The sequence below is a fragment of the Harpia harpyja genome, chromosome 15, assembly GCF_026419915.1.
Source record: "Harpia harpyja isolate bHarHar1 chromosome 15, bHarHar1 primary haplotype, whole genome shotgun sequence".
Lineage (NCBI taxonomy): Eukaryota > Metazoa > Chordata > Aves > Accipitriformes > Accipitridae > Harpia > Harpia harpyja.
In genome coordinates this window covers 1,586,504-1,610,206 of record NC_068954.1, presented here as the reverse complement: position 1 = coordinate 1,610,206, position 23,703 = coordinate 1,586,504, and the positions used below count along the sequence as shown (strand labels likewise).

The following is a 23,703-nucleotide window of genomic DNA, read 5'->3' as shown; positions in this document are numbered from 1 at the left end:
CTCCCACAGTGCTGATGAAGAAGCTGGACCACCCCCATATCGTGAAGCTCATTGGCATTGCGGAAGAGGAGCCCACCTGGATCATCATGGAGCTCTATCCCTACGGAGAGGTGAGCGGGGTCCCACCACCGGAGCCCATCCTGTCCCCCTGCCACCCTTCCCACCCCTGCCCAGTCCCTGAGCCCCCCTCACTCGTCCCGTTGCAGCTGGGGCAATACCTGGAGCAGAACAAGCACTGTCTTGCTGTGCCCACACTCATCCTCTACGTGCTGCAGATCAGCAAAGCCCTGGCCTACCTGGAGGCCATCAACTGCGTGCACAGGTAGGGCAGGAGGGAAAACGAGCCAGGCAGGATGCCGGGAAGGCAGGGAAAAGCAAGGACTGGCTGGGGGGACAGGCAGGTGGGGAGTAGGAGCGGGCAGAGGCAGAGACTGGCAGCATCCTTTGCTGCACACCCTTTCTGCAGCTGGGTGAGCTGGTTGCCCGGGTGTGAGCTCGCCTTCTCCATCCCTTCTCCGTCCCTTCTCCCCAGCCAAGGGTCTCTCTCCTTGCAGGGATATTGCCGTGAGGAACATCCTGGTGGCCTCTCCAGAGTGCGTGAAGCTGGGCGACTTCGGGCTCTCCAGGTACATCGAGGATGAGGAATACTACAAAGGTAAGAGCTGCGTGATGGGGTTGGGGCTCGCTTCAACCCTGTGAAGGCAGAGACCATGGTGAGACCTCGCTGCCCTGCCCTGCCTGCGCTGGGGCTGCTCCATCCCCCCCACAGTGAGCACAGCCACCTTCTTGTCTCTCCCTCCAGCGTCCATCACGCGTCTCCCCATCAAGTGGATGTCACCCGAATCCATCAACTTCCGCCGCTTCACGACGGCCAGCGATGTCTGGATGTTCGGTACGCGGTGGGACGGGGACGGAGCGGGGTCCTGGGCTTCGTCCGCCTCCCGTGGCATTGTTTTAATGCACAGGGACAAATCCTGCTCTGGAGCGGGGGAGTTATTCCAGCCTTGCCCTTGGGGAAAGGGCTCCTGGGGCAGAGCTTCTTGCAATTCAACCATCATTAGGTGCTTCCTCCTCCTCCAGTGAATTCAAGACCATCGGGGGGGCTGAGTTAAACTCTACCCCCTGCAAATATCCATCCCCCTGCCTATCAGCCCATCCCCATGGCCTCTGGTGCTCATCTGACCCTCTGTCCATCCCCAACAGCCCTATGGCCAGCGGCAACCAGGAGCTGGGCTCCTTGCAGCTCCCCGGGAGAGCAGGCAGCTCTTTCCTCTGCATTTTTCACCGAGGGACCAGAAAGGCCGAGCAGCCAAGTGACCTGGTGTCACGCAGCAAAGCGTGGCACTGTCACCAGGTCCCCAAAAACCCAAGCGAGGGGCTGGTCCCCCAGCTGTAGCATCAGTTGAGGTTGCTCCTGTTGCTCCCGCAGCCGTGTGCATGTGGGAGATCCTGAGCTACGGCAAGCAGCCCTTCTTCTGGCTGGAGAACAAGGATGTCATCGGGGTGCTGGAGAGGGGCGACCGCTTGCCCAAGCCTGACATCTGCCCACCCGTCCTCTACACCCTCATGACGCGCTGCTGGGACTACGACCCCAGCGAAAGGCCCAAGTTCAAGGACTTGGTTTGCAGCTTGAGGTGAGCGGGGAGGTCCGTGGTTTGATGGAGGGGTGGGCAAGTGGGTGAAGGAGAAACACGAACCCCTGCAAGATTTTGGGTCTGAAGTTTTCTGGCCGAGTCTGAACTCAAAGGACCATTTGAGACGATTTGAGCCCACCTGCCCCTGGGGTGGTGGTGCCTGGGCTGAAATGGAAATGCTTTGCTTCCCAGGGAGGGGTCTTGCAGGGGAGTCCTGACCCCACATCTCACTGGGGCCAGCCAGGGTGATGCTGGTGTGGCCGTCTGGGACCAAGCTACGTCCTCCCAGTCCTTTCCCTTTGCTCTTCCCATCCCTCCTTGCTCCCTCATGTTTTCCGTGGTCCATCCAGCTCAAGCATCCCTGGGCATGGGAGATACGTCCCTGCCGGAGGGGCTGTGCCAAGGCTCCCTCCCCGGGGCTGTCACCCTCCGTCTCCCCCTGCAGCGACATTTACCTGATGGAGAAGGAGCTGGCCAAGGAGCAGGAGAGGAACAACCGCCACCGGCCTCCCAAAATCTTGGAGCCGCCATCCTTCCAGGAGCCACCTCCAAAGGTGAGGAGAGGGCAGAGCCCATGCAGGCAGCGCAGGCAGGTTCATCTCCCTGCCTCGACCCGCTGATGGGTGCCGTGGAAGTGGGACCTCCCTGATCTTGCACCCACCATGCGTTTCTCTCTCCTCCACTCCCCGCAGCCCAGCAGACCCAGGTACAAGCCACCACCCCAGAGCAACCTCCTGGCTCCCAAGCTGCATTTCCAGGTAAGGCTGCACAGCCGAAGCATCCTGCAGGGACCTGAGCAAGGGGATCAACGCCAGAAAGCCCTGCCTGGAGCTCGAGCCCTCGGGGGCTCGTGGCTTTTGGGGGTCCAGGGTGCCCCACACCATCACCAAGAGCCTCCCGCCGCCTTGCCAGCAGGACACCGCACCGCTCGGGGCTCAGCCCTGTCCTGCCCTGTGTTTTGTCTGCCCCTCGGAGCTGGCAGAGAGGCTTTTGTTCCAGGGAACGGGAGTTTGCACGCTCGGCACCGGCCGGTTTACATGCTCGGCTGGGAGGAGAGGAGGTTTGCTGCTCTCCAGTGCTACCAGGGCTGTTTGGCTGCCCTGCGGGAGCACAGGTCACCCACCCCAGTGCTGGTCCCTAGAGCACCAGGGTGAAGCCCTCAAGAGCAACTATTTTGGATGCTCTTTTGGGGCTGGACAGGGGTCCAGGCAGCAGCACGGGAGGTCTCAAGCCCACGCTTAGGGCGAGGAAGAGCCGAGCAGGGAGGAAGGTCCCGTTCCTGCTGCACGGACGGGCATGAGGGCAGAGGCTGCTCCCGGTGCAAAAGCCGCTCTCCCCTGCCTTGTCTGCTCCGTCTGTCCGCACTAACCCCCGTGGCTTTGTTTGTGCCCGCATCGCCCCGCTGCCCGCTCCCCCCTGCCTGCCCGCAGGTGCCCGAGGGTCTGTGTGCCAGCTCGCCTACGCTCACCAGCCCCATCGAGTACCAGTCTCCGGCCAACTCCCTGCACACCCCGCCGCTCAACCGCCACAATGTCTTCAAGCGCCACAGCATGAGGGTAAGAGAGGGATTCCCCCATCCCACGGCATCCAGAGGACATCCCGGTCCCGGGTGGCCTCATCCCAGGCACGCCGGGGACCACGCAGGAGGCGAGGGCTCGGTCGGAGGGATGCTTGCTGCACTACGCTCCGCTCTGTGCTGCCGCCTGCGCTGCTTCGAGCTCAGCGTTGCTCCCAACCTGTCACCCCATGGGTGCTGTTTGCGGGCTGGAGGGATCGAGCTCGTGAAGGGCTTTGGGGTATCTCCAGCCCCCCGCCATGCATGTTTGCACGCACAGCCTGGTGAAAGCACGTTGGTGGACAAGCAACTGGCACGGCGTCCCCAAAAACGGGCAGGGGATGGGTGGCTGCCGCTCCTCGGGGCTTTGGGCCAGGTCTTCACGCTCGGCATTGTCACCTGAAATGCCAGCGGTGGTTTGCAGCCTGAGCTCGGTTACATTAGCCCCGAAATCAGAGCTGGGTGTTGGGGCGCATCCTGCGATGCCCTGCCCGGTGTGCCAGAACGGCCGTGGTGCTGAGCACGTCCCCAGGGTGGTCCATGCATGCTGCCCATGGAAAGTGCTGGAATGCAGCGGTGGGAGATGTGGGGCCAGCCGGTGGTTTCCTCTCTCTGCTGGAAACCCAAGTGCTCCCCAAATTCAGTTTGGGGGTTCGTGGCTGTTGGGGTCTGGCGCATGGCTTGCATGTGCGGAGCGGGGCTCCGGCTCCTGTGCCGAAATTGGGGAGGGGGGCTTTGACTCCTGAGCCCTGTCCATCACCGCCGGCTCTGCACACCAGGAGGAAGATTTCCTCCGTCCCAGCAGCAGGGAGGAGGCGCAGAAGCTCTGGGAGTTTGAGAGGCTGAAGATGCGGCAGGTCCTGGACAAGCAGCAGAAGCAGATGGTGGAGGACTACCAGTGGCTGCGGCAGGAGGAGAAGTCCCTGGTGAGTGGCCTCGGGCTGCCTCCAGCTCTTGCACCCTCATGAAGGTGGTGGAAGAGCCACTGCAGTGTTGAGGTTGCTCTTCATGGCTGGAAAAGCCAGTTTCCCTTGGAGGAACAGCTCTTCCAGCAGCCAAACCTCTTGCACCCCTTTATTTTCTGTGCCCGTAAAAATCTCATGGAACTGCTTCATTTCAAAATGAATATTTTGAAAGTTGGGCAATTTTTAAATACTTGCAATCGTGTCTTAATGAGCTTTTATAATGCTTTTGAAATAAGAACTGGAGATAGCTAACATGTAACTAATGCATCAGCTCCTGGCGAGACAGGCTTGGAGGGAAACTAAATATCTTTTATTTGATCAACTCATGCAGCCAATAAAGCAAAGCCCAGCTCCCCTCGCCCCCGGGGGCTGTCAGATGCTTGAATTAAGCTTTGGGTTTTTTGAAGTAGCAGTTTGAGGTTTCTGGTGCCCCAGGCAGCAGATAGGGGTGATGGGATGGGATGGGACCAGCGATGGGCATGAAGCCCCTTCCCCTCCCACATTCCCGAAGCCTGCAGAGATGCATTCCTGTGATGTGTTTCATGAGTCTCCCAGAAATCAGGAAAATCCCTTTTTTCCTCTCTTTTTCCTTTTTTCCATGCCTCTCACAAAGCTTCTCCCCCTTTGCAGGACCCGACAGTGTTCATGAACAACAACACTCCTCCGGTGAGTGGTGCCAGCCCTGGAGAAGCCAGGTCGTATTTGGGTGCAGGGGGTCCTTCTTTTAAGGGTGTCCAGAGATCCTCATTTGCTTTGGCATGGATGGGTGATAAATATTTATATATGTGCCCCTCGCATTGGGAAAATTAATCTGAAAATGTTAATGGGGTGAAATACTGGTGGTGTGGAGCTCCCCACCAGAAGCCGCGGGAGGGGATGGTGATGCCTCCTCTCTCTTCGCTGCCTCCAGCCAGGACTTTCTGCCTCTCATTCACTGTTTCTTCCCTCCACAGCTGCTCCCGGAGAAGGAGACGGATTACAGTGAGTGCCCACAGCTGCACGGGGTGTGGGGCTGCCTGTGGCCCCCCCACTTGGGAGCACCCACTTTGGGGCTGCAAGCGGGGAGCCCTGTGCCGAGCTGCGAGGAGCCTTGGGGCTGTGTCCCTCCCGGCTTTGGGATCCTCTGTGAAAGAAATCCCAGATCCTGGGGAGCAGCTTTGCCTGCCCTAGGCAGGGGTCTGCCTGTCCCGGGCATGGGGTCCAGGGGGGTCTGACCCTGCGGGGAGGTGGCACACTTGGGGTGGGTCAGGGTGTCCAACCGCAGTGGGACACGCTGCTGCAGGTTGGTGTGGGACGTGGCACGGGTCCCAGGGGTCTTGCAGCATGCCCACGTGTCCGTGGGAGCAGCTGGAGTGACTATCCTTCCTTTCCCTTACTGACGGCATAGCGGAGTTCACGGGCCCCCCCCAGAAGCCTCCAAGACTCGGGGCGCAGGTAAGACCTCCCTGGATCGGGCCACCATGGCTCTGGACCTCCTCCTCCATCTCCACAGTCTCGTTCCTCCTCCTCCACCTCCATCACCCCTCTGCATCTGCAGGATGGGACTTTTCTGTCTCCCCCAGGCCCCAAAGGGGTCAGACAGACCCAGCAGCATCGGGGTCGTGGGTGGGAGGTGCATGGTTCTGGCCAGGGCTCCCCATAAGTGTTGGTCTTTCCCTCCTTGCCCCCTCGGTCCCTGGCAGTCCATCCAACCAGCCCCCACCGCCAACCTGGACCGCACAGATGACACGGTGTACAGCAACGTCATGGACCTGGTGCGGGCCGTGCTGCAGCTGAAGAACGAGATCAGCCTCCTGCCCCCGGAGGGGTACATCCTCGTGGTGAAGGTAGGGAGGGGACAACACCAGGGCTTCTATGGGGAATGGGGGGGGGAGTTGGGAATGAGACTGCTGTGTGGCTCCCACCAAGCATCCTTCTCGGGAAGGTCTTGCACATATAGGAGGGAGCATTTCCAGCATACCCTGCTCCTCCATTGGGTCCTTGGGTCAATGGTGGGAGCATTTCCCTATGCCCTGCTTCTCCATTGGGTCCTTGGGTCAATGGTGGGAGCATTTCCAGCATGCCCTGCTCCTCTGTTGGGTCCTTGGGTCAACGATGAGAGTTTACAACATGCCCTGCTCTTCTACTGGGTCCTCGGGTCAATGGTGGGAGCATTTCCAGCATGTCCTGCTCCTCCGTTGGGTCCTTGTGTCAACAGTGGGAGAGTCTCCCACCATGGCCCTCTCTCGAATGGGATCCTTGACTTAGTGACGCAGACTATTCCCATGCACCACTTCCCTGTGCCCGTACCTGGATCCATCCTAACCCTGCTGCCCTCCCCGCAGAACGTGGGCCTGTCCCTGCGGAAGCTGATCGGCAGCGTTGACGAGATCCTGCCTGTCCTGCCTGCTGCCTCCCGCACCGAGGTAGGACTGGGGAGGAGGGAAAGGGGTCCGGCGTGGGGTCGTGTGCTGGTGGCACCCCCGTCTGTAACCCCTGCGTGTCATGGTCAGATCGAGGGGACCCAGAAGCTGCTCAACAAGGACTTGGCCGACCTCATCAACAAGATGCGCCTGGCACAGCAGAACGCCGTCACCTCGCTGAGCGAAGAGTGCAAGCGGCAGATGCTGACGGCCTCCCACACCCTGGCCGTGGACGCCAAGAACCTCCTGGATGCCGTGGACCAAGCCAAGGTCCAGGCCAACCTGGTGAAGCTGTGCTTGGAGTGAGGGCAGGGGCGGAGAGGGGGAAGGAGAGGAGGAGAGGGACCGCCGCGCTTCGGTCGGCGGAGATGGGAGGAGAGCGTCGCGGAGGAGCTGGCTTTTGTGTGTCTCCCATGGCCTCGCTGTCCTGCCCTCCCTGTCCCCCCTCCTCCTGCAGCCACTCATGTCTTTAGCATCATCTCGTCGGTCTTCTGAAGAAGGGAGGCATCTGGTGACTCGTCCCTGGAAAGGACTGAGGGGGGACCTGACCGTCCCCAAGGGCAGCTGAAGATCCCTCTGGTTCGGCGGCTCCCCTCTCCCCGGCTGCCAGCAGGTCCGTGTGTCCGTCCCTCGGCGCCTCCGAGGACGGACAGCCGCGGGCGGCATGTCGCGACGGGGACCTGGACCCCGCTCCTCGCTGCCGGGAGCCGGGGGGCACGGCGGCTGGGGGAGCTGGCACCCCGGGGGGGCCGCACGGGGGTCCCCAGGGGCCGTTGGAACGGTGGCCGGAGGGACTGTTTGCGTTTCCTTGTACATTGTATAGAAGAGTTTATTTAATGATGGGAAGCGGGTCCGCGTGCCGCGGTGGAGCCGGTTCCAGCGCCCGTGGCCGGAGCGCGCCCGGCCCCAAACCTGCAGAGCACGGGGAGGGATGGGACCCCACGAACCGCAGCCTTCGGTGACACAAACCAGGAGAACGGTGCCTCTTCCAGCTGAGTTTTCTCCGAGCTGCTCTGTGTAAGCAACGACGGCAAACCAAGTCTCTGTTCGGTTTGTGCTTTTGAGTTGGAAACCGTACGGTTTGGGCTTTTCCCCAGCATCTTCCCACAACGCTGTTCATTCTGGCTGAGATAAACCACGCACAAAGTCCTGCTGTGCCTGTGCTTGCCTGTCACCCCCCAGGACAAGTTCCCTGGTCACCAGCACCTCTTTAGAAAGAGTTAAGGGTCATGATGGTCAGACCTCCCAGCTGTCCCAGTGGCAGCATCCCCAGGGGAGCTGCTGGGGTGAACGTGGGTCTGCTGCGTCCACGTCCCCTCCGGAGCCCCATTTCCCTCCCGTCGACCCCACAATCCATACGAGGGTCCTGGGCTCCCCCTGCTCCCACCCCAAGGCTTGCTAGTGAGAGTATCTGCAGACTTTTGCTTTTCGAAGACCGTCAGGAAATCACGAGTAATTCATGGCGGAGGCTGCTGGGAAGTGGTTTATGTGGGATAGCGCAGCCATGAAGATGGGTTCCCCCCAAAAGAAGGAGGCTTGGGGGTCTACTGCCACACTGGGGGTGGTCACCCCACAGCTTGTGCCTTGGTGGCCTCATCAGCCAGGCAGGGCTGAGCTGAGCGGGGCGGTGGGTGCTGGCAAGAGGGGCTGCAGGGATTAAGATGGGAAGGGGAGCAAGTCCCCCCCTCTGCCCCATCGCGGTGAGGGCTGCTGAAGCTGTGCCACGGCTGGCAGTGCCCTGTTCGCTGGGTATCCCATCCTATTCACCTCCAACCAACATCCCTGCATCACCCCAAGGAGATGCAGCCCCAACCAAGCCAGAAATTGTCCTCGTAGGAGAGCTCTCTGCACTCCTGGCTCTGCAGAGCCCTAAAGCTCGTGCGTACCGGGTTGGAGACGCACGCACGTCTACCCACGCACGCATCCAGCCAGCCGTGCCCAGGCACTCGCTCCCTCGCACATCTCATTTCTCAGCCCGCTGTGCGCACGCCTGAGCCAGCCTGCCAGCACCAGAGGCTGCATGAGCGGCTGCAACACCCTCGGGACATGCACGTCCTTTCGTGGCACCCTTTATTCCAGCCCGTTTCACTCCTGAAAGCACAAAGTGTTTTCTGAAACCTCTTGGACTGCATCCAGCACCGCGATGCCTGGGTTGGTCTCCTGGAGGAGAAAACATTGCTGGAAAATCCTGGTGCCTCTGAGGACATGGAAGAAGAGAGTAGATGCCCTTTAGGATATATGGAAGCTAGAAATTAAAAGCTGGATGGCAGCAGACATCAGAGCCAGGCGGTCTGGGATCTGACATGGGATGGAGAGGAGGATTTGCTCGGGATGGACCTCGGCAGTGCAGGTTCCCCCCACGCCAGCTGAGTCCACCAGCCTTGGCGCGAGGCAGCACCCCAAGATCCCGGGGTCCACGGGCATCATCTGGCCGTGGCCGGGTGGGTTATCCCGCTCTGCAGGGTGGTTTTTCCCTTCCAAACCACCCACATTTTTGGGTCGGCTGTTCCCATCTCCCTGCCACTCCGACCTCCGGTATGGGATGGCGTGGAAGCAACCGCTCGTGCTGGCGGGTTGCAGAGGGTCTGCACCTGGGGTGGGCTTTGCAGAGCAGAGACCTCCAAGCCATGCGGCTCAGCAGGGACCTCCATCCCACAACCATACCCCTTCTGCATGGACCATCCGAAGTGTTGTCATCTGCCTCACATCATGCATGACCGCGCCAGCCTGTGGTCCTGAGCACCCTGTGGTCAGGATGCGTCCTAAAGCAGCTGTGAGGTCCCCTCTTCTTGCCCAGCACGTTGGAGTCACAACCAGACGCAGCTCTCGGGTTTTGGGTAGGACTTGCAGCAGCTCGAGGAAGCAGATGCCTCTCTTAGATGCCTCCAGCCTGTGCTTGGGCAACAGAGAAGCTGTGCCATGCCTTCCCTGATCCCAGGACTGCTGCAACCGCCCCAGGTAGGACAACAGGCAGCCGTCCCTCCCCATCATCCCCAGGTCACCCCTCGGCACAGCCCTTGCTTCACCCTGCATTTCCCATCCGAGGGTCCTCCGTGGTTGCAGCCGGGTCCTCCCAGGGAGAGGCAAGGGTCCGGCTGGCCGTGGGCACCACCGTGCCCGCTCCCCGGGAGGAGGGAGCGTGCATCGCCCGCCGTCCCCACCGCAGCCTGCCCCAGCCCCTAGATCATCCCCGCCAGGTAGGGCGGGAGGAAGAGCCCCACGGTGCCCAGCAAGCAGACGATGATGAACATCCAGAGGAAGATGCGGTCGATCACCATGGCCACATACTTCCAGTCCTCCTTCACCTGCCGAGCGGAAAGGGTCTGTGAGTGTGGGTAAAGGATGCAGCCCCCCCATTCTTTAGGACCCCTTTGGGTTAGGAGACCACCCGGAGCTTGCTCTGCATCCACGGTTTGCTTCTGGGTGAGGAGATACCCTGTGTCTTGGGAAATCCCTGGAGCAGCAGGACTGGGGGATGGACCTCCCTGGGGAGGCTTCTTGGGGCGGAACTAATCCCACCCAGGGTTTTCTGAAACCACCTGGCTAAAAACAGGGGTGCAGGGTCCCAGCAGGGCAGGCTGGGCCATTTCTGCTCTCCAAGGGCAGGACACCACGGGCAGGAGAGGGACTTCCAACATCCCTGCAGCCAGCAGGGACGGGAGCTGGAGGAACCCTCAACTGACCCCGTGGACCGGGCATCTCCCAAGAGGTGGTCGTTGATCTTCTCCCTGGCTTTGGGTCCTCAGCAGGCAGGAGACCAACCGGGGGTCCCAGCACTGACCCCCCGCCACGGAGGTACAACTGGCAGGAGGCAGCACCCAGGGTAGGGGACCCCCCCTCACCCTCCAGCCCTCAGGGGCACCCACTCACCGAGAAGTCGGCATCCTCGGCTCGCAGGTGGTCCGCGATGTATTGCACCCCTTCCAGGGCCTTCAGGATGCTGGGGGACAGCATCAGCCCCCGGTCCGAGCCCACCTCCTCCTCCTCCTCCTCCTCCTCCTCCTTGGGGGGCACCCGGGGGGCCGAGCCCCCCGACGCCTTCCCAGCTTGGCGCCCACAGCTGTAGCGGCACTGGGTGCCCTGGCCGTGGGAGCCCGCCTGGGACATGCGGCTGGGGTACGTCTTCTCCTCCTCCTCTTCTTCCTCCTCCTCCTCCTCTTCCTCCTCCTCATCCCACTTGTCATCCACATCGGTCTCCAGCCAGCACCGGGAGGTGCTGAGCCTCGTCCCCGGGAGGTCGTACTGCCCGGCGGTCCCCTCGGGGGGAGGCAGCACCGGGGGTCTCTTCATAAAGAGCCAGCGAGGGATGAAGTCAAGGAAGAAGCTGCGCACCCAGCAGGGCATCGTGTGGGTGCTGGGGGAGCGGTGGTGGACATTGAGGACGAACACAGTGATGATGATGGAGAGCGTGACGAAGATCATGGTGAAGAGGAGGTACTCGCCGATGAGAGGGATGACCAGCGAGGTGGACGGGATGATTTCCGTGATGAGCAGCAGGAAGACAGTGAGGGACAGCAGGACAGAGATGCAGAGGGTGATCTTCTCCCCGCAGTCGGAGGGCAGGTAGAAGACCAGCACGGTCAGGCAGGAGATAAGCAGGCAGGGTATGATGAGATTGATGGTGTAGAAGAGCGGGAGGCGACGGATGATGAAGCAGAAGGTGATGTCGGGGTAGATCTCCGTGCAGCAGTCATACTTCTTGGAGTTATAGGTGCCGATGGCATTTATGATGGCCCACTCGCCGCTCTCCCAGTAATCCTTGAGGTCCACGTGATGCTCCATGTTCTCCAGGTCAATCTTGGCCTTGTCATAGGTCCAGGAGCCGAACTTCATCTTGCAGTTCTGCTGGTCGAAGGGGAAGAAGGTGACGTCGATGCTGCACGAGCTCTTGTAGATGGCAGGCGGCACCCACTTCACCTTCCCGTTGGAGAAGAGGTGGGCCTTCGTCATGTGGGTCACGGCGAACTCCCCGTCGGCGCTGCAGGCATGGAGAGATGTGAAGATCAGAGGAGGATGAATTGTTTCCCCCAAGTAATAGGGCCAGGAGCTCCCTCAGCTCTCAGGGCTGGTATGAGCCTTGATTTGAGGCTGTGGCCCCGTCGTGCATCCCTGCACGGTGCTGGGTTCACCCTCCTGGGCATCATCCGGAGCATGGAGATGGGTGGGAGCATGAGCACCGGACATGGGGAGATGGATGTAGACTGATTTGCATCCTTACCAGTGGGGTGGGATGGAGGGCAGGAGGCCCAGGGGAGCTGGCAGTGGTGGGGAGCTGCTGGGATGGGATGGGATGGGATGAGATGGGGTGAGCTGCAGGGAAGGGAAGGGGAAGGAGAAGGAGAAGGGGAAGGGGAAGAAGAAGCTGGCCCTAAGGATGCCCCATCTCAGCAGCGTCACTCACTTGTTGTAGAGCACGATGTCGGGGATCCAGATCATCTCAGAGGGCACCCGGATGGAGGTGACATTGTCAAAGTCTGCCGGGTCCCAGCGCAGCTTGTAGTCACTCCACTCCTGGAGGGAGACATGGAGGGGAGGGCGTCAGGTGGCCCTGGGTCTGGTGGGACCGAGCTGTCCGATGCCACCTTCTTCCTCCTCCCCTGGCAGCATCCCTCCAGGAACAGCACCATGGAGATGCCACCAAGCCCCCCTGGGCAGGGTCTCTCTGCCCCAAAGGCTGTACCCTCCGTGACACGCTCCTGCCCTTGCCCCAGAGAGGGAACAGGCTCCTACCTGCTTCAGCCAGACATTTGTGGTCATCATTTGGTTCTTCTCATCCTGCGGTGGGGAAGAGCGAGAGATGAGAGGAAACAGGCAGCGAGAGCCCAAGGCTTTGTCCCGTCAATGCATTGGCCCCCAAATTACTGCTTTCACTTTCTGCCCTCTGCCTCTGGGGTTCAGCTTCTGGGAGCAACTGGTACCAGTACAAGTCCAAGGAGACACTCTATTTCCCTGTGATAACTGCTCACTAGATGGCAGCAAGAAATAGCATTTTGCAGCGTAGAGCTCTGAGCCGCTCTGATGGATGGACAAATGCACATGGATAGAAGAAGAGATGGACAGGTGGATTGATGGATATGTTGATAGGTTGCTAGGTGGACAGACGAATAGGTAGAGAGGTGGATAGATGGATAGGTTGACAGGTGGACAGATGGATGGGTAGATGGGTGAATAAATGGATAGGTAGATGGGTGGATGGATGGGTGTGCATGGGAGGAATGAGTGAGGGAGGGATGGACACACAATCCCAGAGGTGCCCCGGGGCAGGTAGATGTTGGATAAGGACGTGGCAAAGATGGAGAACTGCAGTTTTCCTTGGTGCTCTCCTGCTGACAGGAGAAGGGAGGGTTTGGGATGGAGAGGAGGGGTGCAGACCCCCTGCTCGTTGGAGGACTGAGGGGGGCACGGTGGATGGTTTGTCGCCTGCTGGAGATGGCCAGGAGGCTGCTGGTGCCTGAACCCCACCTCCTACCAGGGTCCCCAGGTCCTGGTCTGGCAGACCAGTAGGACCAACTGGTGAAAAGCTAGACATGACACGGGACTGGGGGTCCCCCCCGGTGGGCTACGCACCACGTCGATCAGCTGCGCGATGGAGAGCCCGAACTTCACGATGACCACATCGGAGGTGTTGGGCACCGGCCGCGACCAGCGGTTGTAGCCGGTGAAAAGGTGCTTGAAGAGACGCTCCTCGGCGTGGCTGCCGGGCTGGTCCCGCAGGCAGGTGGCTGCGGGGAGATGGGCATGGGGTCGGGGTGGGGGAGAGCTTGCTGACCCCCCTTTCCACACCCCTGCACCCCACTGAAAAGGGGTGCCCATTCTGGGCAAGCCCCCTCTCTGCTGCAGCAGGCGGGGATGCTGAACCCCACTTTGGGATGGGGAGAGGGGAATTAGCCCCCTCAAAGCTGCCCCGTGCTCGTCCCAAGGAGCAGAGTGGTGCAAGGTCAACCTGGCCGAGAAAATCCCACTCTTGCGTGCCTGAGGTCCCTCTCCCAGTCCCCTCCAGCTGCTCTTACTGGTGCTAACTGGTTCAACTTTGCAAGGTGGAGGCTGACGCAGTCCTTGGGACTGCCCAGAGGCCATCCCTCAGGCTGGGCTGGAGACAGGGCTGGGAAGGAGCGCAACGCTCTTTGCTCTGCCTAGAAATTGTTGGCGTTGGTCTTCGGCGCATCGCTCGGCCGTCCTTGCTCTCGCTGCAGAGCCCCATAAATTTCCACCAGCAAGTCGAGGGAGGCCGAGGGAGGGAGGGAGGGATGGCAGGAGGGAGGGAGGGCTTTGCACAGTGAAGTGCAGCCAAAGAGACGTTGTACGGGTGGCTCTGCCCTGAAGAAGGAGGTGCATGGCCCCATAGCATGCCCTATGCCCCGTGCAAAGTCTCCCCGCTGGGCAGGCAAGCCCAGCAAGGGCCCTGGGTGTTGTACTTTGGCCAGGAATTGAGGGTCTTAGAGGTGGTGGGGAGGGCTGGTCCCCAGTGAAGGGACAAGCAAGATGCCCAGTTCATGGGAGGTCTTGCATTGACAGCAGGTGGAAGCAAAATCCATTTTTTTCCTTCTCTCCCACATTTCTAGTTTACACGGGATGGATCTGGGGTCCCAGAGGTACATCCCCTGGGGGGGATGACCCAGAGCAGACCACCCCCACCCAAGCGTCTGGGTGGTGGCAAGCTGCTTTGCAAAGACACGAACCCCGTCCTAGCACGGCGTGCGGTGGGGGACATTATGCCGGTGTGGAGACTGGGCATGCTGTGAGACTGCATGGGGGTAAACTGGGAGAGAACTGGTTTTCCATGGACACGCACCACAGCCCCCTCCCCTCTCCCCAAATTTACCGCCCCCCCAGGGCCCCAGTGGGTGACCCCCATGGGAAGGCAGGGCTCAAGCAAAGAAAATTCAGGTACCCCAGGGAAAGCCAGAGCTGCCCTTACCTGCGTGGAAGGTGACGAAGCACCACGCGATGAAGGGGGTGATGCCATGGGACAGCCGCCCCATGCTCCCTGTGCTGGTGTCCCCCGTGGACCCCCTCCCTGGAGCAGTTTGCAAAGCCCCCCGGGGATGAGCTGAGATGGTGGTGGGAGTGGAGGCTCAGCAGGGAAAGCCACCATAGGGGACCTCTGACGGGGTGCCCTGCGTGTCCCCACTGTTAGCGAGTGCTGGAGGACCCATGGATGGAGCTGGATGTGGGCTGGGAGAGCCTCAGCAGGGACACAGCCGGGCCAGGGTGTGTGGGTCAGGATGCTCTGCCAAGTCACCTGCCCCAAATTTCATTCCTGGAAAGACAGCAGAGAGCGGCACTGTCACTGCGATGCCACCACGGTGCAGGTCTGGGAGGTGACGGTCCCGCTGCGGTTCCCTCAAAGCCGCTCCCAGCTGCGAGCGGGGCTTGGAGTTGATCCGAGCTGCCACCATGGCAGAGTCAAGGGAAAATGTCCCCAAAGCATCTGCTCCCCGTTTCACGAGCGCTCCTCGGGCGGGCAGGGCGTGAATCTGGGCAGCGTCGGTCACAGCCAGGCAGCTGGACCCTGTGAGTTAAAGCGATGGGGAGCCCAGGTCTGCCCCTGCGTGATTTAATAGCAGAGATGGAGCCCAGTGCTTCAACTTTCACTGGGGTGACCAGAATATAACTGGTTTCAACCATCCTTCTGCCCTCCCTGACTCAAAGCTCCCTCATGCCCTGGGAGCGAGGGAGGGGGAAGCATCTCAGCTGCTCCAAGAGGCTGCACTGCCCCGAACGGGCTCCTGAGGCTGGTTTCCCCAGTACCACTCACCTCTGAGAAGAGAGATCACCCTTTCATCATCCACCCGTCCATCCACGCATCTGTTCATCCATCCATGCATGCATTCATCCATCTATCCATGCATCCATCTACCTATGCATCCATCCATCCATCCACGGATGTGTTTGGTTCCCCTCCCTGGCAAGGCAAATCTCTGCAAAAGGGGGAATCACTTGCTCTGCAGAGGCCCCGAAATCTGTTCCTGCTTACAAGGTGACTCCTCCGCACTTGACCCATGCCCCCAGGAGCAGCCTCCCCTCTCCGGGAGGCAACTGCTTCTACCCCCAAAGGGAAGGAGGTTCTCAGAAGCTCCTTTAACTTAAATTCCTCCCTGCCCCGGTAAAATCACGAAGCCCTCCTGAAGTCATCATCGTCTTCTGTGCAATTTTCAATTGATTAATACAAGGATGGTGGAGTGGGGGAGAAACGGGAGGAGAAACACTGGCCGCTGTGCTGAGCTGGAGAGAAAATTATGGATGTGCCTCTCCTGGCTGAGATATCTAAATATACGAGAGAGTACAGGGGGTGCTGGGGGAGCTGCTCCCACTCTGGGCTTGGTTACAGGGTCACACGAGTGGGGATTTCCCCACAGCTCTGATAGACACTGGAGAGGGGAAGGAGGTGCCCTGAGTGATGCAAAGCTGTGCCTGAAACCGCCTGTACGGGGCGAAGGGGGTTTGGGGGGCACACGGGTGGAGAGGATCCCACGCAGGACATGCACCCGTGGGTCGCAGTGGGGATGGGTAGGTGAGCGGGAAGGGGGCTGCGTGGGTGGGAGACCGCACAGGCAGAGCCTGGCAGCGGGGCGGGCAGCCCTACCCTCCTGCCTGACCTTTACCTACAGCCCTGCCTTGCCTCCCTGCATCCAAACCGTTTCCCTGACGGATTTCCCATTGCTCCGTGGCACAAAGCGCTCGGTTTGAAGCGTGCTGACCCTGCAGCAGAGATGCCCCGGGAGGCACCTACGTGCCTGCAAAATGCTGGTACTTGCCAACCACTTTCCTGAAGGGATGCAGAAATCTGCCCCGTGCGGATGCTAAAGGCTGGACCGGAGGATGCCCGCGACCTCGGCGAGCCCGGCGAAGCTCTCGGCATCCTGACGTGCAGTCAGGGAGGCAGCGAGAATAACTAACTTATTTATTGGATTTTTAAAGGCAGGCAGCAGGGGATTTTCCATTTTTAGATGGTAACTTCATGCAGAGCTGGGAAACTTTCCCCGCCGCTGCCTCCCCATCGCTCCCCGACCATCCTGAGCACTCCGCAAACAGCTTTAATCATGGATATTTGCAGGGAAAAACAGCTTCTCTCCTTCCCACCCAGCCTGGACCCAACGAACCCCCTTACCTGCTGCAGGGAGAGCAAGGAGGGGTCCCCGAAGCTCCCCGTTCCCTCGGCAGTGCCGGGGTTGGGATGCTGTGCCGCGGAGGGCTCCGGCAAGGACTGGGCTCTGGCGAAGGATGTCTCAGCTCTTACTCGAAGCGGTGACGGTGACGACAGGGGCTGGGGGAGGAGGGAAAGCCATGCCCAGGCAGGGAAGGAGGGGAGGCAGGGAGATGAGGGGGAGGAAGGCTGGGGGGGCATCGGCTCCCCCAGCCCTTCTTGCCCCCTGTGCATTGCCAAAGCTTCCCCGGGGTTGGAAAAGGCTGGATTTGTCAGGGTTTTGTCAGTCTCTTCCAAGGCACCGCTCAAGCTGGGGGTGAGGGAAGGGGGTGTTGGGCTTTATGTGTGAGGATGAGGAGGGAGAGGGAAGGAGAACAGGAGCCAAAGTGCTGTGGAGAAGTGGAGCCGGAGCACAGAATGGGGCATTGCAGGAAACATTGCTTGGGGTGTTGCAGGGGGCATCGCAGGGCATTGCATGGGCATCACACAAGGTATTGCAGGGGGCATTGCAGGGGGCATTTCAAAGGTCCAGGCTCTTGTACCGGTGGGGGGAAGCAAGGGGCTGCTTGCCCCAGTCCCTCCCCCCAGACCAGGGTTTCCCCATTTGCCCCACAGCCCCAGGCTGGGGGTTTAGTGCCAACCTGCCTGTGGGCTGCAGGGCAGCTCCAGGGAGCGGCGATGTCCCCTGGTCTGGGGAAAACGGGGTGCAAGGTCTTGAGTTGACCCCACACAGCGCCTGCCTCAGCCCACGCTTGCCCCCCCCCTAAAACACTGCCAAGGGAACGGTTGCAAAATTGGGAAAGCAAAGTCGGGGCAACATCCAGCATCAACCCCCACCCTGCTGACCCCTTCCCCCTCCTGTCTCAGGTGTCCCCACGGGGACAGGGATGGGGACAGGGCTACTTTGGGCCAGAGAGGTGGTTCTCTGACCACAAGAGGATGGGAAACCCAGAGCTCCCCCCCCTGCTTCCCGACCTCCCCGGCGAAGACCCAGCCTCTCCCCAGAGCAGCCTCTCTCCTTCCTTCCCGCTAGGAAATTTAATGTGCAACCTTCCTGCAAACGAAGCCCAGGACTGCAATTTCCAGCCATGGGGGACCTGCCCAAGGATTTGCTTCCTTTCCCTTGGGAGATAAATGAAGAGGCAGACCCGGGCACGGAGGGCACCTGAATTTACTGCTCCCCCCACTCTGCTGCGGGACCCCCATCCTGCCTGCAGCCATGCGGCTTTCCTACCATCTTTGGGATGCTGAATACCAGAAATCCATGAGGAAGAGGACCACGGAGCTGGTACCCTGCCATCCCACCACCCCAGCAGCAGCCCGTGCCAAAGCCAGGCAGATACTGGGTTGTCGCCTCTCCAGCCCCACGGCCACAAATATCTCACCGATGCAAACATCACGCCGGGGTGATCCAGATGTCTCCTCGACGTCATGATTGCATCAAACCACTCCATTTTTTAATCACCGATGTCACGATTGCATCAAAACACCCTGGCAAACCTCCACCACCCTGGGGAACCACGCTGCAGCCAGCGGTGCGATGCAAAGCCCCGTCCCCGTGCCACGGTGCAGAGCCCTCAGCCCACGGCCACGTCCCAAGGCTGCCTGTGAGGCCGAAGGGAGTGTTTGGTGTTGGATGGACCCCCGAAGCTGGGGAGATTGGGAGCGGGGGAAGATGGAGCAATGGATGCCAGAGGGATGGGGAGCAGCTGGAAATCGCAAGGGCTGCTCCCGGAGATTGATCCGGGCCCACCGAAGGAAGGGAATTAAGGAGAAGGATGAGTTGGGCAAGGCCATAATGAATTAATCAGGGAAAAGAAGACAACAAACATTGATTTTTCTGGGGAGGAAAAAAACGGAGCTGGCTGCTGGATGGTGGATTGAAGGCTGAGGGGGGGGGGGGGAACCATCGTGGATGCTGGGGGGTCCATCCCCTTCGCTGGGTTCCCGATCAGGGTGGACTATTTTGGAGGTGGAGGGACAGTTAACGCTGCAGACAACCTCATCCGTCCTCCTTTCCCCTTAGACAGCAGAGGATGGAGAGAAAACAGACGCGGAGATAACGCTGACGCCTGGCAGAGCGCAATGCATCTTTATTTCGCTGCCTGCAGCTCCTGCAGAAGTGCCGCTGCCGCTGCCCGCGGGTATTCCTGCCTCTTGCCCATCCTTAGGGTGCACCATGGGGGTAGCGGGGTGCCCCGAGCCCGACGTGCCGGGGTGACCCTGGCCATTCCCTCCAGCCTCCTGGGAGAACCTCCGGGCTTACAAACACGGGAGGGATTTTCTGCCTCCGGCTCTTTTCCCGCTGCCCAAACCTCAGTGGGTTGGGAGCGCTCGAGTTGCCAGCTTCAATTTATTGCCAGGCCGTTTCGTCTCCAGCCGTTTGCCCGCTGCCTGCCCTGCTCTGTGCAGGCAGGGCAGCCCCATCCCCTCCGCCCTGCCTGCAGCTCCAGACCCAGCCTCCCCCCCTTACCCCCCCCCCAGGGGCAAAAAGGCTCTTCCAAGCCTGGACAAGCTGTTCCCAAGGGCAAAGGCTTAACCGGAGCCGGCAGCAGCTCTGCCCATGCCAGGCGGGCGGTGATGCTGCTGGACCACCGGCGAGATGCATCCAAACCCCAAAAGAGCTGGGGTTAATTTTTAAGACCCTCTGGGGAGCTGCTGGAGCCCGGTTCGGGCAAGGCTTCGGGTGTGATGGCTTAGCTGTTGGCACACGGGGCTGGCTAGCTGTGAAAAAAAAGGAGCCTGTGTGGATAAAGTTCCTCCAGGGAGGATGAAAGGGGTACAGAGGTCTGCTGGGGATGGGAAGGAGCCCCCCCGCGGAGGGGTTTTCCCCCCAGGACACGGGGCTGGGCACACGCAGTGGCTCCAGGCTCTGCTATATGATGGCAGAGTTCCTGGGGGATAAATGCATCAAACACTTGGGACCGGGGTTACGGCCATCGTGTATGTGATGGCATCACACGTGCGATGGCATCGCGTGTGTGATGGCATCGCACGTGCAATGGCATCACGTAGCAGGCGACAACCTCCCGTCCCCTGCCGGCACTGCCGGCTCCGGCGCCCAGACCGACTCTGCAAACCCCCCGTGCAAAGTCACAGCTCCCCGGGGCCGAGAAGAGGAGCCAGGACCCCCCCCAAAAACCGTGGTGCTGAGCTGGGTTGGGGTCCTACCAGCAAGCAAGGCCATGCGTGGGGCGACGGCGGAGCCCGTCCCCCGCCGTCCTAGGGCTCGGCGGCGTGGGCGGCGTGGGCGGCCGAGCTCTGCAGGCGCCGGCTCAGCTCGGCGTGGAGGCGGCGGGAGGTGGCATCGAGGGTCTGGGCCAGGCGGCCGGTGAGCCGTAGCATGTGGGCCACCACGCGAACGCCCTTCCGTAGCCTGGTGGGGCAGGGAGATGGGCTCAGTGTCCCCCGTGTCCTTACCGGGCTCCTCGCAGTGGGGGTGTGGAAGGTGATGCTGCAGCACCGGGGGTCCTGGTGGGGGTCCCCAAGCTGGGAGAGGAGGTACCGCAACGCCTCCATCCTGGCGAACGCTGCTCCATCATCACGTCGTGGCTCGGCTGTGCTGGGTCACTGGTTTAGGAGTGACGACCCCCCCTTCCTGGTATCGCAGCCCCCCACCCTGCCCTCGGAGGACCCCTCACCGGTCCCGCTACGGTGGGTTTAGGGCAGGGACACACACATGGATGTTAACGGCAGCGGTTTGCTGAGCATCCAAACCCCGCGTGTCACCTGAGAGCCACCACGAAGGCTGTGGGACCCTTGGGGACACCCAGACCCCCCCAGGTGTCTACAGCCTGGGGCTGGCTCCCACCCACGGATTTCGGGCCATCAGCTCCACGGAGCATCTCCCACGGTCCATCCCCCTCCCGTGGCACTTACTTCTCCTTCTTCTCGGCCGTCCGTGGGTGATCGGCCTCGGCCACGTGAGCCTCCAGCTCCCTGCGGACGTTATCCAGGCTCTCCTGAAATTCCAGGTTGGCCCCGTGGATGGCGGGCAGCGCCTCGGTGATGATGTCCTGGTAGCGGGTCTGGTTGTCCTCCAGCGTGGCCGCCATCTCCACGTCCTTCAGGCTGGCCTTGGTGTCCTGCAAGAGGTTCTTGAGGTGATCCAGCTCCTCGCGGGAAGCAGAGGAGGGCGGCCCACGGGGGCTGCAAGGGCTGGGGGCGTGGAAGGTGATGCCGCAGCGCTGGGGGTCCCGGAGGGGGTCCCCATCCTGGGCGAGGTGGTACCCCAACTCCTCCGTCCTGACGCTGGCTGTCACGTCCTCTTCTGGTCCCCGCTGGGTGGCGGCGGGGGGGACAAGGGCGCAGAGCCCCACCAGCAGGCACCAGCCGGGGCCCCCCGGGACCATGGTGTCCTTCAGGAGCAAAGAGAAATGGGGGGGGGGGGGGTCGAGGCTGCAGCTGAGACACCCTCTGAGACCCTTTTTGGGTGTGTGTCCCCCAGTTCACACCAGCAAAATCCCCCAAGCGCCCTTATTTTTCCATGCGTATGCATCTCTGGCTGCCGGGCTTTGGGATTTGGGGGTGCCGTACCCCACTATCCCTGCACCATGGAGGAACCCCCCCCGGGAAGGGGGGGACGACCCTTTCTGCACACTCCCCCCCGCCCAGCGCAGCACATTGAGCATATTGATGGGGAAACTGAGGCACGGAGGGGTTAAGATGAGGGCTGGAAGGGCTGGGGTGAGGCTGATCCTGCTCGTCCCCCCCAAAACCCCCCTCTGGAGCCATGGAAAAGCAGGAGGCCGCCGTGGGGGGGGGGCAGACAATACGGCTCTTTCAAAACCGCCACCGGAAAGTCTTGGCGCCGGGGCCGGGGGAGCGGGTGCCAGAGGCTGCCGGCGCGGCGCGGGGGCTCGGGGGCTCAGGGGGGGTCCCCACCGGCACCCCGCATCCTCCCAGCTGTCCCCGAGCCCCCCCGCAGAGGGCAGGGGGCTCCCATCGGCATCCCAGCTCCGTGCCGGCATCCTGGGGTGCAACGAGCTTCTCAGGTCTCAGGCCAGCACCTGGCAGGGGTGGGTGGTCTTCGCTTTGAAGCAAAGGACCCCAAAAGAAGAGGAAGGGGGGGGGCGGCAGCTGGGGGACCCCCCCCAGGGGAGACCGCAGCAGCACCGCGGCCCAGCCCTGCCACGAGTTGGCTGGGTCTCAGAGGCGTAGCCATGCTGGCATTTCGCTGGCACCAAGGCTGGGTTGTTCCTCCCGGAATAGCAACAGGCCAGCAAAATTCTTCTTTTCCCCCCTCTTTTTTCCCCTCAAAAATGCTCCCACCTTTTTAGCAGGGAGAAGCCGGGGTTGGCGTCACGGCGGCTGGGACCCGGGGGGGGCTGCAGACCCGCTGCCGGCCCCCCGTTTTGGGGTGAGCGGAGGAGCTGTGCCAGAGCTGCCCCCGCCGTGATGGGAGGAGGAAAAGCCTTCATCCGCCGGCGATCTGAGCCATGCCAGAAATCAGGGAAGGGGGTTTCATCCACCCACCCGGCGCTGGACCACCCTGGGAAGGTGCTGGGGGGGTCGCGTCAGGGGTCCCAGGGACAGCGGGAGGTTGGGGACGAGGGATGGGGGACACCGAGCCCCAGGAGCGGGATGCTGCCCATAAATGCGTGGCTCGTCTGGGCTTGAGCCCCCCTAAAATAACTCTGCCCCCTCCCCAATAACCACCCCAGCAAGGAACAGCCCCCCAGCTCTGCTGCCCTGGGCAGGGGTGCAGTTCTATCCCCCCCCCCCCCCCAGCTCCCGAGCTGTAGCCGAGCCAGCATCCCACCTCCAGTTTTGCAGGTGGGGAAACTGAGGCAGGGGGTTGGGATTGCCCGTGAAACCGCTGCCGATCCCTCCCGGTCCCCCCTGCCCGGCTCACCGCTCGGCGACGCGGCCGTCCCGCCACGGCACTGCCGGCGGCTCCCCGAGGCGGGGCCGGCCCACGCACACGCACACGCACACGCACACGCATGGCCTTGGCCACGGCGTGTCTGGCACTGAGCACACCAGGGCTGGTTCGAGGTGTGCAGGGGGTCACGCGTCCCCCCCCCGAGGCTGCCTCCCTGGGGGGGTTCAGGGTTGCTGAAATGGCCAGGCGGCATACACGCGTGTGCACGTATGTGCTTGGCATGCAGGCGTGTGCTGAGCACGCACGTATGTGCTCAGAGCCCACGCAGTTGCCTGGTGGTGCATACCCGTGCTCAGCAGCGCACACGCGTGCTTAGCAGTGCACACACGTGCTGAGTGTGCACACACATGCCTGGCAGTGCTTGCGCAGCCTCAGCGTGCACACACGTGCTTGGAGAAGCACACACATGCTTAACGGTGCACACACATCCCCAGCAACGTGCCTGGTGGTGTGCATGCATGTTCAGCATGCACACACGTGTTTTGCATATGCACACGTGTGTGTGCATGTATGTGCACATGTGCACGCGTGTGTATGCATGTGTGCATACACGCCTGCATGTGTGTGTTTATGTGCATGCTTGTGCGCACGCATTTTTGTGTGTGCATGTGTACATATATGTCTGCATGCGTGTAGGCGTGCACATGTGCGTGTGGGCGGGCATATATGTGCATGTAGGTGTGCACGTGTTCCTGCATGTATGCAGGCGTGTGCATGTGAACGTGTGCGTGTGTACATGTGTGTGCACACGCGTGTGCACGCCTGCAGCACGTGGCCAGCCCTGCCTGCGCACCCCCGGCCCCTTCCCGCTTCCAGCACCATTAGGCCCCTCGGAGTTGGGGGCAGGCAGGTCGGGTCAGCGGGTGCTGCTGCACCCTGGGGAGCTGAGGAGAAGCCCGGGCTCCCCGTTAATGGGAGAAAACGCGATTTTGGGCAAAACCTGGGTGAGCAGCTGCAGGGAGCGGGTGGAGAGGTGGGCACCCACGGCAGCAGGGGGCCGGGGGGCTGCCACCACCAGACGTCGCGACCGGGGGGGGTCCCACAGCCCCACGGGACCGGCAGGGTGCTGGTGGGACGGAGGGGGGGTGTCCCCCGTGCAGGGGTGCTCTGCGGAGG

At 61.5% G+C, this 23,703-nt stretch overlaps 3 protein-coding genes across 9 annotated transcripts in view; 1 reads left to right on the top strand and 2 right to left on the bottom strand.

The window, feature by feature from the left end:
* Positions 1–7,705, top strand: part of PTK2B (protein tyrosine kinase 2 beta) — a 29,776-nt gene extending 22,071 nt beyond the window's left edge. For 3 of the 6 annotated variants that reach the window (XM_052809600.1, XM_052809604.1, XM_052809605.1), the window contains exons 17-31: positions 10–110; positions 207–322; positions 555–655; positions 803–892; positions 1,430–1,634; positions 2,080–2,188; positions 2,327–2,392; positions 3,065–3,190; positions 3,969–4,115; positions 4,785–4,820; positions 5,108–5,135; positions 5,533–5,588; positions 5,837–5,980; positions 6,479–6,559; positions 6,647–7,705. In XM_052809600.1, the coding sequence (XP_052665560.1) occupies positions 10–110; positions 207–322; positions 555–655; positions 803–892; positions 1,430–1,634; positions 2,080–2,188; positions 2,327–2,392; positions 3,065–3,190; positions 3,969–4,115; positions 4,785–4,820; positions 5,108–5,135; positions 5,533–5,588; positions 5,837–5,980; positions 6,479–6,559; positions 6,647–6,862 (1,622 nt within the window). In that variant the 3' untranslated portion in view covers positions 6,863–7,705. The remainder of the gene's footprint in view (positions 1–9; positions 111–206; positions 323–554; positions 656–802; positions 893–1,429; positions 1,635–2,079; positions 2,189–2,326; positions 2,393–3,064; positions 3,191–3,968; positions 4,116–4,784; positions 4,821–5,107; positions 5,136–5,532; positions 5,589–5,836; positions 5,981–6,478; positions 6,560–6,646) is intronic. The other 3 variants (XM_052809601.1, XM_052809603.1, XM_052809602.1) reach the window with 3 other exon arrangements.
* A 105-nt stretch (positions 7,706–7,810) lies between these two features.
* On the bottom strand, positions 7,811–16,908 carry CHRNA2 (cholinergic receptor nicotinic alpha 2 subunit). The gene is made up of 7 exons (XM_052809606.1): positions 16,668–16,908; positions 14,475–14,816; positions 13,124–13,278; positions 12,287–12,331; positions 11,958–12,067; positions 10,427–11,534; positions 7,811–9,861 (listed from the first exon to the last, which is right to left on the bottom strand). Exons 2-7 carry the CDS (start codon positions 14,536–14,538, stop codon positions 9,736–9,738), a joined length of 1,608 nt encoding a protein of 535 aa, XP_052665566.1. The 5' UTR covers positions 14,539–14,816; positions 16,668–16,908; the 3' UTR covers positions 7,811–9,735.
* A 1,855-nt stretch (positions 16,909–18,763) lies between these two features.
* LOC128152243 (uncharacterized) lies at positions 18,764–22,660 on the bottom strand. Of its 2 annotated transcripts, none has more exons than XM_052810345.1 (4): positions 22,558–22,660; positions 20,583–21,061; positions 19,875–20,079; positions 18,764–19,427 (listed from the first exon to the last, which is right to left on the bottom strand). In XM_052810345.1, exons 1-3 carry the CDS (start codon positions 22,648–22,650, stop codon positions 19,926–19,928), a joined length of 726 nt encoding a protein of 241 aa, XP_052666305.1. In that variant the 5' UTR covers positions 22,651–22,660; the 3' UTR covers positions 18,764–19,427; positions 19,875–19,925. The 2 variants fall into 2 exon arrangements, with proteins under 2 accessions (XP_052666305.1, XP_052666306.1); XM_052810346.1 differs by lacking the exon at positions 22,558–22,660 and adding an exon at positions 21,975–22,082.
* Positions 22,661–23,703: the final 1,043 nt, after the last annotated feature.